This window comes from Cuculus canorus, chromosome 2 (genome assembly GCF_017976375.1).
Source record: "Cuculus canorus isolate bCucCan1 chromosome 2, bCucCan1.pri, whole genome shotgun sequence".
In the NCBI taxonomy this organism is placed as follows: domain Eukaryota; kingdom Metazoa; phylum Chordata; class Aves; order Cuculiformes; family Cuculidae; genus Cuculus; species Cuculus canorus.
Window position 1 is genome coordinate 125,001,940 of NC_071402.1, and position 17,877 is coordinate 125,019,816.

At 38.3% G+C, this 17,877-nt stretch overlaps 2 protein-coding genes across 7 annotated transcripts in view; one reads left to right on the top strand and one right to left on the bottom strand.

The window, feature by feature from the left end:
* The window catches only part of JAZF1 (JAZF zinc finger 1), a 203,155-nt gene extending 200,550 nt beyond the window's left edge, over positions 1 to 2,605 (top strand). The window contains exon 6 of one of the 2 annotated variants that reach the window (XR_008448831.1): positions 202 to 340. Coding sequence is in view for 1 of the 2 variants with exons in the window: in XM_054060422.1 (XP_053916397.1) it covers positions 202 to 378 (177 nt within the window). In the remaining variant the exon portion in view is untranslated. Of the gene's footprint in view, positions 1 to 201 lie in introns of both variants that reach the window. The other variant, XM_054060422.1, reaches the window with a different exon arrangement.
* A 1,558-nt stretch (positions 2,606 to 4,163) lies between these two features.
* TAX1BP1 (Tax1 binding protein 1) overlaps positions 4,164 to 17,877 on the bottom strand; it is a 58,794-nt gene continuing 45,080 nt past the window's right edge. For all 5 annotated transcript variants that reach the window (XM_054058245.1, XM_054058247.1, XM_054058246.1 and 2 more), the window contains 4 exons: positions 12,827 to 13,001; positions 12,354 to 12,505; positions 5,950 to 6,035; positions 4,164 to 5,296 (listed from right to left, as the gene is read on the bottom strand). In XM_054058245.1, coding sequence (XP_053914220.1) covers positions 5,095 to 5,296; positions 5,950 to 6,035; positions 12,354 to 12,505; positions 12,827 to 13,001 — 615 coding nt within the window. In that variant the 3' untranslated portion in view covers positions 4,164 to 5,094. The remainder of the gene's footprint in view (positions 5,297 to 5,949; positions 6,036 to 12,353; positions 12,506 to 12,826; positions 13,002 to 17,877) is intronic.

Genomic DNA, 17,877 nt, shown 5'->3' on the forward strand with positions numbered 1-17,877 from the left:
TCAGTTAGAATTGCAGAGATTATTCTCCTTCCTATCCCACCTTGTTTCTTGAAAGCACAACACCTGCAGAGCACCAAGTGGGAGCTCCTAGCGATTGGTGTGGGTTTTCCTGTAATGTTAACCAGTTTGGGGGGGTTTTAAGTGGAAACAAAGCCGTTATCGGACCACTTGACCACTAACATTTTGCTTTTTCACTCACAGAATGTGAACGGTATAAAGTACCACGCCAAGAACGGCCACAGAACGCAAATCCGCGTACGCAAACCATTCAAATGTCGCTGTGGAAAGAGTTACAAGACAGCTCAGGGCCTGCGGCACCACACAATCAATTTCCATCCCCCCGTGTCTGCTGAGATTATCAGGAAGATGCAGCAATAACGTGCTGGTCACAAACGTGCCAAGAAATCCTCACCAGCAGTTGCTGATTTTGAGAACAGCCACCTTTTTCAGGGGAAGCATTCAGCAACCCTTTAAAGAAAAGTTAAATGCATGCTTTAAAATTTTCTGTAATTTTGGAATGACGTATCTTTGTAGAGGTAATGATTTTGTACATTTGCACATGTAATCATCATACCCATTTTTCATTACTTTGAGATAAGGTGCTATAAAAGCTATAGGTTCTTCTAGAACATTTTTCTCCAAAACAAGAAAAAACTGGGGAAGGGGGGGAGGGGGGGACAAGTTGCGTATTTCATTGAATTGAAGCGTTGAACAGGAGTGAGAGGAGGAGAGCTTGGCACTGACATCCTTTTGAGATTGTAACGTGATGAAGACTTTTGATGCATCAGTCAATGTGTGTGCAAAACCAAATCGATAACCACCCTCATCAAACTCTCGTTAACATGCCTTACGTAGTGGAGTTGTCGGTGGGGTAGTGAGTCTCTTAGGTAACGGGAATATAAATAAGAAAGAATGTTTAACATAATATGCTAAAAATATTTTCATACTTAAATAACATACATAAAAGGTGTGCTTGCTGTATTTTATATTATCTTGCAAATTTTTTTTTTCCTCCCTCTTGAAATGCTGAAAATCTTGTCATTTGAACTCGTAAGCAATCAATTTTGTTAGAAATTACTACTTTTTTTTTTTTTTTTTTGTACAAGAAGTCACATTATGTTCACGCCCATCAAGCTTTTGAGGACCAACATCCCAGTCCAACTGAGTATTTACCCCTGTTAGAAAGACACTCGGAAATACTTAAGTGCAAATTTATGTGTGTGTGAGAAACAATTCTCTTCATCTCAGATGAAGTTTTAAAGCACTTTGTAGTTCTCTATTGCCAACAGATTTAATGTTTTATGTGTTGCCAATTCTTGCAGCTACCGCACGAGCCCCGTGCCTGTGGCTGCAAATAAAAACTAACAATCCTGCGCACGGTTTGAGGAGGCCCAGTATTTGTGCTAAGGGAGCTTCTGATGCCTCTCCCTCACAACGTTCGTTGTATTCTGAGGTTTTCTTTCTTTGTACATTTTTTCGCTTTCCATCGTAGGTCGCTGCGTTCCCTCTGGAAGTGTCTGTTTAGCTTTACAGTTAATTTTGCTGAATTTATGACATATGAGCCTTATTGAAGATTTAAGTGCTTCTTGCAGCAGGTGGTCAGAGACCGACTTAAAAACAAATCCAAAAGTCAACGTGAGAGCGCTTTGTGTCTGGACTGTACCTGAACGTTTGTTGCTCACCACCCTGCCTTGGGCATCCTTCTCTCACAAGTGCTATTCTCGGAGTTCAGCCGTCCGGGAGCGGAGGTAGGCATCCCCCGCCCTGCCCCTGCCCGGGAACACGGCTTACACAGCCAGGGGTAGTAGGGAGGAACTCGGTTTTAAACACGGTGATCGCCTTTGCTAGTTCTTATTCTTTTTAAGTGCAAAAGAAAGCTCGGATAAAGGAGAAATGAGCTTTCCCTCCACTTTTTTTTTTTGTTCTCCAAAGCTTTAAAGGAAAATTTTGTAAGGATGACAATTACCTGTGCTCCAGCAGAGTAAAAGTCACATCAAAACACTTGGGAATCATCCTCATGACTAAACCTTTAGAGTGCCCGAATTAAAATAAAACACCTTTTTCAAATCCCGGAGAGGTGACTGTGGTTGTGTCAGACAGTGCTGTTGGCCGAGTTTGAAAGGATGATCCAGATATGAGAGTTCCTGGTGCACAAAGGGCCTCCCCGTGGCCCCTTCCCACCTTCTGCAGTTCTGGCAACAGCTCTGGCCAACAACTAACGATTTTGGCTCTGCTCCTCGTGCAAGAAACGACAGGCTGGGTAAGGTCGTTCCACAGCTAAACAGTTGTAAAATGTCATTGTTGCATGTAAATTCCTTCCAACTATAAAAATGAAATTCCAGTTTCTATTTACCTATTCATCGTGACAGTATTATTAAACAGGTAAAGATGGGACTATTTTGTTATACTGTGTATAGTGAATGTATTGTACTGTGTCTGTGAAAACTGTGCTTTAAATTATATTTTCATATGTTTTGTTGGGGGACAAAATACTTTAAGTTTGAAAGTCACAGAGGTTTGTTTTAGAACTGAAGGCAACTTAAAGAATTCCTGTCGAGAAAGCTGCTTATAAATGTAAATCAAATCACATTTAAAATAAACTGCCTCTGACCTAAGCAGCCGTCTCCCTGCTCGTCCCTAACCTGAACAGTCACGCTGTGGGGCTGTTCCCAGGCTTTTTTTGTGCATCTGACTGGTGTCATCGAACCCTGCATTCGAGAAACACCTGAAGCAACATCGACACTATTATTAATGCACAAAACGCACAGAACGCTACAGCCCAGGAAGATGCAGAACGGAGCATTTCGCTTTACTCAGTCAAAAGGACTTCCTATTTCACAGGCAGCTCCCTTCCAGCACTCAGGTTACCAGATACAGTTTGTACTGATGCTCCAGTGCAAGAAGAGGGATGTGCTGGAGAGTGTGCAGAGAAGGACAACAAAGCTGGTGAAGGGGCTGGAGCACAAAGCATTACAAGGAGCGGCTGAGGGAACTGGGGCTGTTTAGTCTGGAAAAGAGGAGGCTTGAGACCCTATTGCTCTTTGCATCTGCCTGAAAGGAGGTTGTAGCAAGGCAGGTGTTGGTCTCTTCTCCCACATGACAAGCGACAGGACAAGAGGAAAGAGCCTGAAGTTGCTCCAGGGGAAGTTTAGCTGGATGTCAGGCCATGTTACTTCACTGAAAGGGTTGTCAAAGCATTGGCAGAGGCTGCCCAGGGAAGTGGTGGAGTCACCTGGAGACATTTGAAGGAGGTGTAGACGTGGTGCTTAGGGATATGGCTCAGTGGTGGGCTCAGCCATGTTAGGTTTACACTTGGACTCGGTGGTCTTAAACATCTTTTCCAACCTAAACAATTCTGCAATTCCATTCTATGATTTTATACAGAAGCCCCCCCCCCCACACTTAATGGTAGGGCAGCAACTACCTTTCTTCTACGGGGGTTCAGAAATGAAGTGGCCATCACTTTGAAAGGGAAAATCATTAAGATTTTAATTCAGTTTGGCAGTGGCAGAGGTATTTGGCTGCTTCCACAACGCTGCAGACTCATAGGGCAGGTTATGCCCCGCAGCCACAGGGAAACTATTTCAGCAACTCCCTGTATACGCCCCGTCCTCTCCAAAGTCATCCCTGCTTTGGGACAATCAGGTTTTGAGGCTGCCCTGTCAGTGTAGGATTCCAGCCTCTGAGATTGCACAAGCCTTTAAAAATATAATTATATTTTGATTTTACAACCTGTCCTAATGATTTTCACGTGCTGTTGAGTTAGGGTAAGAAAAATAATGACAAAATAGCCTTCTTGTACTTCTATGTCTTTACCTTAGACCATCTCTTAACATAAAAATCATCATTTAACTTTGAGAACTTGAAGACTTCAATGGGAAACTGAGGACTTATGGAGTAGCCACCACCCAAGATGCTGCAATTTATCCATCATCCAGCTTTTAATAAATCCTGCACTGCACAGGATATTGCACATGTTTGGGAGAACTGCAGGCAACAGAAGCTGCTGAAAACCTTAATCCCCGAGTCTCTCCCTCAAACACAGAACAGAAATAGATGTGAGCAACAGTTCGTTCATTACACAAAGCTGAAACACTATTTACTAAAGCCTGAACTCTGGTTAATTTCAAAGTGAGCAACAGGAAAAAAGACAACCAACACCATGAATAATTTTGCTTTTAATGTAACAAGACTACTGTACAACAAGTGGAAAGCAAATGTACTTAATACAGTTAAAGTAAATATAAAATGTTTAGATATACACACATGTTTTTACTTACTGGAAAGAAATACGTGAAGTTAAAATGCAGAAGGTTTTAAAAGCCTGAAGCCAAAAGGAACACAATTCACTGCTGTGAAAATGTAACAATATTTTCTGCTGAATGCAATTGCAACCTAATGGCAATGGTTTTGTTAAAGAATTACTTTTAGGCCTTTACGCACAGCAGTTTATTTTAATTCAAAACCACTGCCTTAGAGTATAACGTGCTCAATTTAACATTATTCCTTAAGGCAGATATTCTATACGTAAAACTGAAGTATGTATTTGCCATTACTTGCGTTGCAAGCCTGTAATCACCCAGTACATGCATCTACATTTCAGAAGTGAACTAGAAAACTATATTTTCATCGGGTAAGTAACGTAACTTTCCGATCAAACTGTTACTCAAAGAGAAACTACATAAATTTGCTAGGAGAAACACCTGTTTATTACATTTTTAATCCTGCCTCAGTTATCACAGTCAAAGGGGAGCCACAGGTGTCTTGGTGACCTTTTTGATGTAGCTGAAGAGGATCATGAAGCCTGTCTCCTTTTTTCTGAGGCAAAGTCATTCCTGTGTCCTTACCAATCCCACTAAGCAGGGGAATAAATAGCTACATACACACCAAGGTGGGGTTTTTTTAATATAATGTTAGGTAGAGAGAGGATAACCCGATAGCAGCTTGCAGCCATGATTTAACACGGCTCCCATTAGAGTATGTTAGCTTTTAATCAGAAGTTTGCACAGTTACAGAAAAGCTGCGCTGGCTTTGTTCCAGAGGTGAACTATTCCAGGTTGTGGGGCTTTTAAGCTACACTGCAAAACCAAGTATTTAATCAAAATTTAATACGTTCTGATCAAAGTGCGTCTGAACATGCCTCTCAAAGCCTTGCTGATCATAGTCGGGCGGGAATTGCTCGCTGCACATGGGGCACACCTTCCAGTGGCTCTCCACGTGTTCCTCAAACTTGCTCTGGTCGTAGTTAGGTGGAAACATCACATGGCAGAGAGGGCACTTCTTGTGCACATCAAAGCTTCATGAAGAACAGGAGGGAAGGAAAAAAAGGAAAGTTACTTAATCTGTTATTGCAAAATAAAATGTAAAATCAACATTGGTGCCAACAGGATCCTAAAAGCTTTACTACAAAATTTTGAGCAGACTTCGTATTTAAGTGAGTATCACATAGTTAATTCAAATGTCATTGCTGAAAGTGCTCAATACAGTTAAAGTAATTTTACACAGGGATTCCAAAATAACCTGGCATTTTAAAAGTGACATAATTTTGACATAATTCTAGCTACCACCGAATACAAATCTACTGAACGTCTTAACGGCCGAGCAGTTTCGTGGGAAACTACACTCTGTGCTCATAAATGCTCGCTCTTAGCAAACATCACACTTTATAAAAGCTCTAAGCTTAGGTTCACAATTAGGTTGGAAAGAGAGGGGGAAAAAACAAAAGTTATTCATTCATTTACTAAAGAAATTGACCACATTCTGTCAAAACAAGGTATAACACAATCAGCCTCCCCAGTCCAACAGTATTCTATGCCAGTTAATTGGAAACCAAACAGCCATTGAACATGATTAACAAGTTTTCATCTCCAACTCCACCTTAAGTAAAAAATGTCCAGTTATGTAGAAGCCCATCCGTGTCGATAAAGACCAATAAAAGATAACATTTACCTGGAATCAAAGCAGAACCCAGTTCCACGTTCGTGCAAGAGAAGATTTGGAGGATCAGGAGCAGAAGGGACAGTATTGTCATCATCCTATTAAAAAAAAAAAAACCACAAAACAACAAACAGGGAAATATTTTAAATAATACCCCCTAGAAACACCTTTTTTTCTCCTCCATATGCTTTTTTGTTACCAAATATAAACATGGATGAAATTTACCTTTCATTTTCTAATGTCTGCAGCGTAAGTTTTACCTTAGTGTACGAAAGGGAGACGTGGTTAACGAACATAAAAGCTAAACACAGGCTGCCTTTTGGCCACGCACCAAGAGCCGAAAACTCTGCCAGCACTGCCAGAACACTGCCACTGACACAGGGACTAGGGAAACGCAGGTCACCTTGCTGCTAACGCCTTGGGGCTCAGGCAGAACAGAAAAACCTGTGTTCAACTGAACACAGGGCACCACCCTACGAACTGTGACAGCGTTTTACCGAGAGCTAAAACTCAAAAATTAAATTCCAGACAATAGAACATCAATTCAGACTTTGAAACTGTCAATTCAGATTCCAGCAAGGGGAAAAGAGACACCAATTCCGATTCACGTCTGTGCCTCCCGGCAGCCAGCGCTGAGCGACCTGCCTGTGCTGCTCCCGCCAGTCAAGCATGTCACGCATTTTGCGCTGCCGTCAGGCGCATCGGCTCAATCGTACTGTTTGGCTGCTTCCTCTCATCAGCTCTGTCAGCTGCGCTTTCCCTTCACAGGCACCAACAGCACATAAACAGCTGCAGCAGGCACTGACGGGGATCACGCTGCTGATGGACAAGCAGGTTTGCCTCCAAGCTTCCATCAGGTTAGTAAGGCAGGTCGGCCTCTAGGGAATACACTGCTCCTCACTTCTCACAAAAGGAAAAAGAAATCTGCCTCCACGGGAAGTTCTCGAACAGAAAAACAAAAAATACTTATAGTGACTGGATCCTGAGAGTTCCCTTCTGACACGCACTCATGTTCTGCAGAGTTTTGGGTTGTTCTTTTTATTCTGCGATGACATTATTACGAACTAAGATATGCACAGCAAACAATTAGGGGAAGAAAAAAGAACAAAAGGAAAATGACAGAGGAGCAAGAAAAATCAGAATCGTGTTTGATGCTGCACAAAGAATGGGTTTACAAACTATAGCATCTTGGTTCTGTTCTGCAGTTGAATAACACAGCACAAAACCTATTCAAGGTAGGAAAGCAGGAAAATTCAGGGAGATTATTGAAATTCCAACTCCTAAATCATTTTCCTCATCCCAAAGATGCCTTTCAGGAGAATGAGAAATTTCGTAGCTGATCTTAAAATACAGATGTACAAGGGACTGTATGTAACATCATACCTGCTGGATGTTTTATACAGGTAACTAGTATGTATACTAAACATTTCGTGTTTAGGCTAACATCCTTTATCCTTATGAAGAGTTAATGGAAACAGGGCAGAATGAGAAGATTCCCTCAATATTTTTTTTTTCTCCTGACAACAGCTGTTTAGTTTCATCCATTTAACATTTCCATTAAGCAGCTAGTGGGGCTTGCTGTGACAGATGCTAGCAACAGACAGATTTTCCTGGTTAACTTGCTTGCTTTGCACCTGCTGTAAAAAGGGCATATGGGTTTTAAAATACTATTTGTTCCTTTCATCGTGAAAGAGAGATGATGTAGGTATTAAAGAAGAAAATCTTTTTAAAGTACTCTTGTGCTACAATGCTGTAGCTTCAACAGTACCCGAAACATGAGATATTTGCTGAATGCCAGACTGCAGTGACCAGGACAACACATGCAGGCCTAGTTAACATTTAAATCAGAGATATGGAACTACTGGAATGGGTCCAGAGAAGGGCCATGAAGATGATCAGAGGGCTGGAGCACCTCTCATATGAGGACAAGCTGAGAGAGATGGGATTGCTCATCCTGGAGAAGAGAAGGCTCCAGGGAGACCTAATAGCAACCTTCCAGTACCTAAAGGGGCTACAAGAAAGCTGGGGAGGGGCTCTGACAGCTGTCCATTTCTGTCATTTCAGACAGACAGAACCTGTGAAGTGTACCTTGAAACAAGGGAGAACTGTACAAAGGGAGGACAGAATGCACACATCTTGGTTCACAAACACTTTTTGCTCAGTTTCTTCCAGCTACTATAAGCAATGATATAGTCTTTATTTGTATAAATTACGTTACATATGCTTTTTGACCCAACATTTAAAAACCAGTCGCTCTCCCATGGTAAAATAAACTATGACCTGAAGACTCAAAAGCCGAAATGAGAAGGCTGAGGGCTGGCTGAAGCCGATTTACAAAAAGAGTTTGACAGTAACTGCCAAGGGGCCAGGCCTCAGTGGCTCACCCTATTCTGCACTTTAAGCATGGGTATCAGCTTACGCTCAAGATTCCATGGCCAAGTCATCCAAGCTATCTGGACAGAAGCCCATATTCCCTATTTTGATAAGATGACAGTTTGATCTGCCCTTCATGTAGATCCTTAGCCAGCCTTCTCACACTCCAGAGTGATGACTAGGGACATGGCTACACATACATTGTCCAAGACCACAGCAGTGCCCTGCAGTGATGTAACACAGCCAATATGTGGCCTCAGATCCTTACAAAGAGTCTGGTATCAGGTACCGGTAGGCTGGTATTCTGGTTTTGTAGCAAAACAAGTGCCAGGCCTTCAGAATTCAGAAGTTTGGATAATTAGATTAACAAATCATAAAGGATACCTTTAACAACATGACTTGACTATTACCACTGGACTGTAACTCTGACTCTTTCCAATTGCCACAACAAATTCCATATATTATACGAATCATCAAGATAAATACAGTGTTACACCACAGAGCATGGTAAAAAGGTGTTGCCACTAGAAGAGGAAGAAGTGAAAGCCAGACACTCACCATCAGAAATAAGCACAACTCTCCTAAAAACTAACCTATTTTGTCTCCAGTGCTGCTTTCATAATTAAACTTGTAATGAGTTCCAAGACTGCCAAACAGAAATTAGAAACAAATCTACATGACACTGCACAAAAAAAAACCAGACTTGAACAATCCCAGCCTTTGATTTCTACAGATCATTTTAACATGCAAGAGTAAGTAAAGTGATACCCATCTTAAGCTTCACACAGTAAATGAACAGCCACACAGCTAACGTTTTGTGTGGGTAAACTGGAAAGAAGAGCACATACATTTTCTTTCTGTGATTCAGCTTGGCTGTGAGCGTGAAATCAAACACTTTCAGGTGTCTCTACCTCTCTGCAAGCAGTCTGGTCTCCCAAGAAATACCTGGATATCAACTGCTCCTTTTATGTCTATTCTAAACAGAAGACAGTAAGTGGCTGCCAGGGTAATAGCAGGCTAACAAAAGCAGTGGGGCTTTTTGCTAGAAGAAAGGCCGTTTTGGATCGATCTCAAAAATATCCTGACCTGGTTGTCAGCTGCCAAAAGTTACACACCCCTCAGCCCCCTACAAATTTACTGTGACTAACAACATTGTTTAAGAGTCACAGGATAGTTATTCTGGGCTTACTGCCAACCATAATCAAGACATTTCTGAAACTCACACTTTAGTATTAAATATATATATATATATATGCTTTGTTTATGGATCTCTCCTGTACATAGCTGCTTCTAGAAATTACTTGCTCCAAATGATTACATTTTGGTCAATTATGGAAGCATGAGCAAATGGAAAGTTAGTGCTGAGTAGATGACGGCAGGGATTTGCGGCAAGTCAACTATTCTACACAAAATCACCACTGTGCATGTGCTCATCTGGCATGATTAATACAGACCAGCTTGTCCCTCTCAGAAATTGTGGTTTAATTCGCCTAAAAGCTCCAAAGCTATGAAGAATTCCAGAAAGTCTTTGAGTCATACAAGACTGATGCTTTTCCTGTCAGCAAAAAACATGGAAGAGCCCATTCCCAAGGAATAAAGCTTGGAGAGAAAAAAGTCAGAACACAATTGCAAACTTAAACAAAAATTTGGATGCATTTGCAGTTGTATCCTTACTTGGTCTACAACTCAGAGTAACCAAAGATGGCAAAACAAGTTTCAGTACAGCAGGGGTGTCACCATCACCTGATATTACATTGCCACTCAAAACTGCAGCCAATAACATAAATGTCTTTCTTTGAAAAGTAGAAAGGGAAACCTATCGCACTTGGGGTAAGAACAAACAGCATTCTCCTCAAGAATGTGGAAACTAAGTTCAGGTCACATTAGAAGCAAATGCCTCAGCAGAACAATCAGTTCAATCACAAGCTTAAGAGTTTTGAAACTTGCCAGTAGGAAAGACAAAATAATCTGCAGAAGTTTACAAAGACAGCAGCTGTGCTCCACAAAACTGAAGATCAAATCATTAGTTGCAAGTATAGAAGCATCCGCAGTAAAATAATTTGTGCTCAACTTTAGCATGAAAATAATCCTCTTGAAGTGAGCTTAGAGAGACAAGGCTGGCACTCTTCTTCCCCATCAACAACCAAATGGTAGTAACTATCTTGCGCAACACCACTAATCTATTAATATAATTGAAAGGCTTAGGCTTGTATTTTCTTCTTGAGATAGGAAGAAAGATCAACCAAAGCTGTCTCACTCTTTTAAGAGGTATATTGCTAAAACATACACATGACAGCAGTCACTTCAGCTCAACGGGCTGACAGTTCTTCTTCATTGAGAAATGAAATGGAGAACCACCTTTCTGTCATCATAGCAAATTATGGTTGATCCATAATAGGAAGCAACATGCAATTCTAGTGACACAGAACACGAACGTGATCTTTTTTATATATTGCAGACAAGGTACCATGACTTAGATCTGATTATTTCTTTGACTAATGCATTAGAACTGCTTTGGTTTTGGCGTATTTTACTAAGTTCCTCTAAATCGTGCAAGTCCTCGTTTCCATGTAAATTTGTATACTAGACATACAGTCTATTTCTGGGAGGAGCAAGCAACTGATTTGCATTTGAAAGTTAAAAAGTAAAGATACAACTTATTTGATTTAAAGGCACCTTTTCTCAAGTTGAACTTTATTTAAGCCTGGTATATCCCCCATCTCATTACAAAAATCTAAGCTGTGTCAGCAAATGAGCACAAGACTCTAGCACTGTTTCTCTTGGGTTTGCAAGAGGGCAAAGCACATAGATCAGAAAGAACACCCTGCTAATTAAACTGAAGCAGACGACTAAAGAAGAGAAGAGCTTGTCATATGTAATAGCTACGTCAAGTGTGATCAGATTATATATGCAAAATGTCTAGTAAAGGTGGGCAACAGCATTAAGCTCACATTCTAGATCTCGAACAGGCTGCAAAAGTTCTGACAGTTTCTCTAATTATTCACAGTAATGGACACTGGGGGCAAAAGGCAGGAGGGAGAAATACATTTTTCTCCATTATAGGTGCTGAGCACCAGGGCTAAAATCATGCCTGTCTGAACACTGATCGGTTTCTGCAAAGGTTAATAGCAATTAAATGTGGCAAAGTAGACTAAGCGAGAAACAGGTCATGATACCACTGGACTTGCAAAGAGCACAATACTTTGCAGAAAGGTATTTCTTGTTTAAGATTTTTGAAGGTGAATGAGTACTTCGAATAAGAAAGACTAGTAAGTCTGTTCCTGTTCAAACGAAGACACACAGTCCAGTTCATCATGGAAGCCAATTCACTAAAACAACTTTTTATAACAGAATGTGCAAGCTAAAAAGAAAAAGCTTAAGTTTCCACTTAAAACATATAAAACCTTAAAAATAAAATTGGTGAAAATCTGTCACTTTCAGCGTAATCAGCTTTAAGCAAGCCAACCAGCTCTTCCAAATACAAGTCTAACAGCAAAAAAATATTGAAAATGGAAATTAATAATGCAGATTTGCAAAAGACTGAACAAAAAATCAATACATTTGTATGAAGTATCTAGTAAGATACAAATCTTCATCTGGCATTTTATTCAAAATACTGGTATCAGAATCCTTTATTATCTTTCTGCTACAGTTTATCTCCGACATACAAATTATAAAACGAGTAAGACATGGGTACATTTTGAATCCTCAATCTACCACATGAGAGAAAAATCCAAATGAGTTGAGAATACCTGGATTTTTCTACATCAGTAGAAAAATTAGATTAAGAAGCTACTGTCCTAATACCAAAAAAAGCTCAGTCATTTAAGAGGAACAAGTATGTTATCATCAACCGATGTTCAGAGTTTTCTCCTTCAAAGCAAGCAAATTCAACTAAAACATTGTTCAAGGAAAAGAAAAATCAAATCCAGATTTACATAACAATGAATCAGGTTTATCAGATACTGAAAACCTTTCTGCAACTCTTGATTACTCATTAGTAAACATATGAAGGGAAAAAGAAAAATAAGAAGATAACTTACATTGCTGTCCTCAGGATCTTCTAAACCGTCAGGCCGACTCAGATTGCGTGAAGGCTGACTGCACACTACATCATCTTCTAGCAGCTCCCAAAAGGAAGTTCTAACAGGTGGTCTTTGGATCTCATCAGGATTAAAAGCACCATCTGCTCCATCTGAAGAAAAATTAATTACAGCATCTTTGTTAAGTAGTTTGTATTTTGAGATTACAACTGTGCCACCTTACATTTAAAAATTACTTAAACACATTTTCAGCTTATATGACGTAAAACAGTAGAAAAGAAATCAAAATGTTTCTTTAAATCTTTGTTTACCTTACTGATTCTCACCAGTAAAATGAAGGCACTTTATTAAATTCTCATCAATCAATAAGGGCTCTGTACACCCGTATAAAGATTGTTGGTACTTAACCTGCACTACACGAGCTTTTGGAACAGTGATAAAGAAATTATACTAGGGGAGTGGAAACTACTTACCTCTTCTTTCCTGAATTGCATAAGGGTTTCCATATTGCAGCACTGGTAGTCTGCTTGGCACTGCAGGAACTGGCCCATTTTCCTCCGAATATGGGTTGCGAAAATGTAATGCCTGTTGTGAAATCTGTCCTTCCATCATCCTTCCAGCTTGATTTCCTGGTGTCCTTCCAAGTTCCTACATAATTCAAGGTTTTAAATGTAATTAACCTACAGAGTCCCAACAAAGTATGACATTTTCAAGAAATAATTCATCTGTTCTTAAAAACACATTTGCTAACCTTCCCACTGTCTTTTCATCTTCCCCTCATGCCAAAAACAGTCAATGAATAAAACAGAGAAGACTTTTTAAATAATGTTCTTCTCCTGTTTTCTCATCAGTTAATTCAAGTTACATGAAAGGAACTGCCACATTTTAAAAAAAAAATATCTGCATCCTTTCTAAAATGGAAAAAATTAGTTAAATAGGTAAAGAATGGGTATATTAGGAATAAGAGCTAAAGAGAACATGCAGTGAGAAAAGTTATTAAAAGTTACAATTAGAAATAAAATAACTTTTTCCTACTAAACCATACCATTCAAGAGCACAGCATTTTAGTACATACTTGACACAACTGCCTATGAAATTGGGAGCGACAGTCATTTTAAGAACTATTAAATACATTGCACTGGATACTTCCTGGTATCTCACAGTGGAACTCTGACCTACTGAGCTCAAGGCTGTCACTTTCTGTAGGAAATTAAGAATGTTAGAACAAACTTTTGCTCTATGTCATTCACATGAGACTGCATTACGGGGAAAGAAACCAGCAAGGAGAATTTAGAAGCATTCCTGTTTTCTACAATATAACTTCCTTCAAGTTACCTCTACTTGCATAGCATACACAATCATATGTTCACATAGAGTTTAGTACATTATTTGCAAATGTGTTAGATGTTGCTGTGTTTAAAACTGGAAGAGAATTACTTTATTCAAATGCAGGGAGCCTATCACACACAATCACCTAAAACTACACCTACAGAGGCAAAGATCCATTACTTTTCCTTGATCTCAGTTCCTTTAAAAATTCAATTTTTAAATATGTCATGAAATATTTTAAACCAGTTGGAACAATTTTGTCCTTGTTTGTGATTCTGCTTGGTGATAATGTTCCACTTACAATTATTACGGGTTTTTTCAGTTGTTGTCATTATGTCAATTTAAATTTTTCTATTACCATTCTGCAAAGTATAGCCAAAAACTCCCCTGTCCTAGTCATAGCTAACCCAGCTGAAATTTTTACAAGTTTCTCCTTTTTGTGAGCAGAAAGAGGAAAAAGGAATTTTTGAGGTTTTTTTCAATTAATATACAGTATTATCTACAACTGAGAAGTGGCTTGTGGCTTTCAGCAACTGAAGATTTAACACGTTCCAGCTGATCTGTAAAGGAGATTTAATCCAACTGGTACCTTTTAGTTCTTACATTCAATAAAGACAGATTGTACTCCGTAAAAAAAGTTATTTTGTGGAAATCTCTCCTCAAAACATAACAAAAGAGCATGGAAAAAAGCGCACAAGTATGCGCATTTGAAAACGTAACAGAAAAACTATGAAGCATGTTCTCACAGATCGATTAATGATACCTGAATAAGGAAGGAAATAAGACAGAGAATGGTTGGTCAAGAAAGGATCCTCAAAGTATAATAAGTAACTCCTGATAAATGCAGTGAAAGCTGACAGTCAAAATAATGGGCTAGGAAAATGCTAGGTATCCTAGGGCACTTTCTAAAGGAAAGCAAATGATATAAGGTTTCTCCCAGCAAGCCAGAATGGGCTACAACAAGTATGACAATCCTATCAAAATTCCAGGCAAGATTTCTAATTTGCTGGACAGCTGGAGGAGAACACGTCAGAGATACTTTACGTCCATAGGATACAGGTAAACACCGGGATAACAAAAACTATAAAATGGGTCAGACTGAAGACAATTTGCTCTGTCATTCTGGACTAAACTAGGTATAGTGGTCACGCCACTAGAAATCATGCAAAGGCCCTTGAATTCAGCACTAACCACTAGACGGACTAACTCTCCATTTTTTATAACATTCAGACAATAGATTCTAGGAAGGAAAACTGTTATTCAAGACAGGTATATTCTATTTATATTAACAAACTGACATCAGTGCCATTCTTCACAAAGGTTATCCAGACGGGGTTACTTACTTCAAAATATTTATACTACAAGCATTATATGGAACAAAACCACACTTGTACAACTACAATTACAAATGCATGGATTTTAAATCCGTGAGTTCTCTTTTCATACACAGATTTCAAAGTTATTGCACCTCTCGTGAAAAAATTATTTACCCTCTGTGAACTTAATGAGCAAAATTCTAACTCCTCCTCCTTTATATTCTCACCTACTTTACATACACATATACTCAGGGCTAGCAAGGGTACATATATAGTTTACTTCCAAGATTCAATGTGTTTGTTCATCCTAAATATAATTTTTTTTAATTTACTGAGGGGGTTAAATGGCCTGCTTTATTTACATTGTTTAAATATTTGTATCAAAAAGGCAATTCTTTCAGAAAAGCTCAAACAGAACTCTTAAATTAATATACTTAAAATTCTAGATTCTTGCATATAATTCATAGACACAATAATAATTATAAACTATTAGAGGTTTTTTATAATTTATAAACCGTTAAAACTCTAAGCCAATATATATAAGAGTAATTAAAGTGACTTAAGTGCAGTCAGTGCATCAGCTGCAATTCATCCAAAGAAAAGTCTTCCTCATCCTTCCATTTAATAAAAATGGGATAATGGAAAGAACAAGAATATTCAAAGGAATATGCTACTTGGAATTCTGAATCCAGCAAAAAATTCCTAGATGTAAAAAAAAAAAAAATAATTAAAAAGACACTGTTAAGGCAGTTCTTTGTTCTTTCTGGGTGACGTTTTCTTGCGGATTCTCTAGGTTCATGTTTAATAATTGCTAATGCAATGTTAACAAAACCCTCAAAGATGGTAGTGTGCATTTTCCCCAAAAGACTTTGAATTGAAACTTAAAATCAAGATTTCAATTAACGATTTAACTACCTGAGAAGTAAAATGTCTTCATTATTAAAAGGAACAACTAAATGTATTTTTCTTAAATACAGGTGAATTTCAGCCAAAATGCTAGAATACAAAAAATGCAAAATTAAGTAGCACTAACTACTCTGAAAACAAAACGCTGCTCAAATTAAGGAAGACTGAGATTATACAGATGTTATAGACGTTCTATCAGGTTTCAGACATAAAGAGGTTGGAATCCAACTGCGACATCATAAAGTCATTTTCAAACAGAAAAAAGTGGTATCTACAAATAGAGAGGCAGCTTACAGAAAGTTAACTTTTTGAACACTGGTTGTGAAACAGTAGTGTTTACTTTCTTTTAGCAAAGCCATCTAACACAGGATCACACAATTTCTGCCTAACACCCCCGAAGTAAAATATCCTTTTGAGACAGTGATATAAAACTATGCTAGCCTTACTCTAGATTTATAGATCAAATTTCATATATGACTGAAATGGGTACGGTTAAATGGTTAGGATTACATCTAAAAGTCTTAGCATGTGTGTAAAATCTAAATAATTAATCTTTACTCAAAACAAAGCAGGAACAATTAATTATCATCAAAATCAAGGTTTTTCTTTTTTGAAATCAATTCCTTCTGCAATATGGATGCAGTTTAGAATGAAAGGCACTGGCATTAATATTTCAGTTTTAGCATCAATGAAGTTAAAATAGTTTGTAGATCAAAGTGACTTTAAAAAGGTGTTGCAAAATAGCCTTAGCAGAAGTTGGACAGCTACGGTAAAGACTGATTAAAAAAAAAATCAAAAGCTATAGAACTATGTAAATAAAATAGAAACCAAGTAATTTTATAGGTTTGAAGACACAGCAAATGAACATTTTCAGCATGCTATGTTTGGTGACATTTATAAACAAACACTGATAATGGAGCAGAAATTGAAAAGCTGTTTACTATACTGTGCTGAACCTTTTAAATCATGGTTCCAGTCTAGCAAGGCACTTTGATTCCTCTTCGTAATGTAAATATCCATAAATTTGGTAGACAAAGTTCCAAGCTTTAATATAAACTCCATACATTATTATTACAGTCGTTCTTCTTATGTGTGGTGTTTAAAATTACTCCCTCCAGCTAGATTCATCAAAACTCAACTTTTATTTCACTTTCTTTTGCATCAGAAAAATATGAGAGAGATCTATTAAAAATTAAATATTGGGGGGGGGAAGATGATTTAAATACCAATTACTTCACAGTCTAGAATGTTATAATAACACTTAACTAGCTTAATCTGGAATTAGTTTAATTTCAATTTATCAGTACACAAATTCCTGTTTTTACTAAGTCTCTGCTCACATTGGATTTTAAGTAATTTGAACATCCTAACTTTTCCACAGTATCATGCAATAGTATCTCAATATAATAAAGACATTTTATTATTTCACTTTTCATTACAATCTAGCTTTGATTAACTGCCATATAATACCTTAGAGGTATTTCCAGCCTTTGAACATTAGCATTAATATTTCAGAATGTCTGGTTTAACAGTAATGGTAATGAACTTCTTAGTCAGTGAACTCTGAAAAGCAGCAGTCCATTTTCTACCATATATTTAAAAGTCACAGTACTGCTTGTGTGTATTTCTATTCTGACAAAGATATTTTTCCACACGTAGTTTACCAAAGTCGCTCCCGCCACATGTCAAGCTGCTCCCATTATTAACAAGCAGCCAGTAAGAAAATTGCAAGTGTTAAAAGGATTTGGTTTCATGCATAGATTAGGAAAAATCTGGTGATTAAACTGTTGAAACATCTACATTTCTAGTTATAGGACAACACAGGATAAAAGCAAAAATAATCTTAATCAGTGATGGTAAAAAACTGTCAGGCTAGATATGTATCATTCATGCCCTATGCCAGGATTCCAAAGGGAGTAAAGGTTTCCTAACTGTGCTGCCTGTCAAACAGTAACTCCTGAAAGTAACGAAAG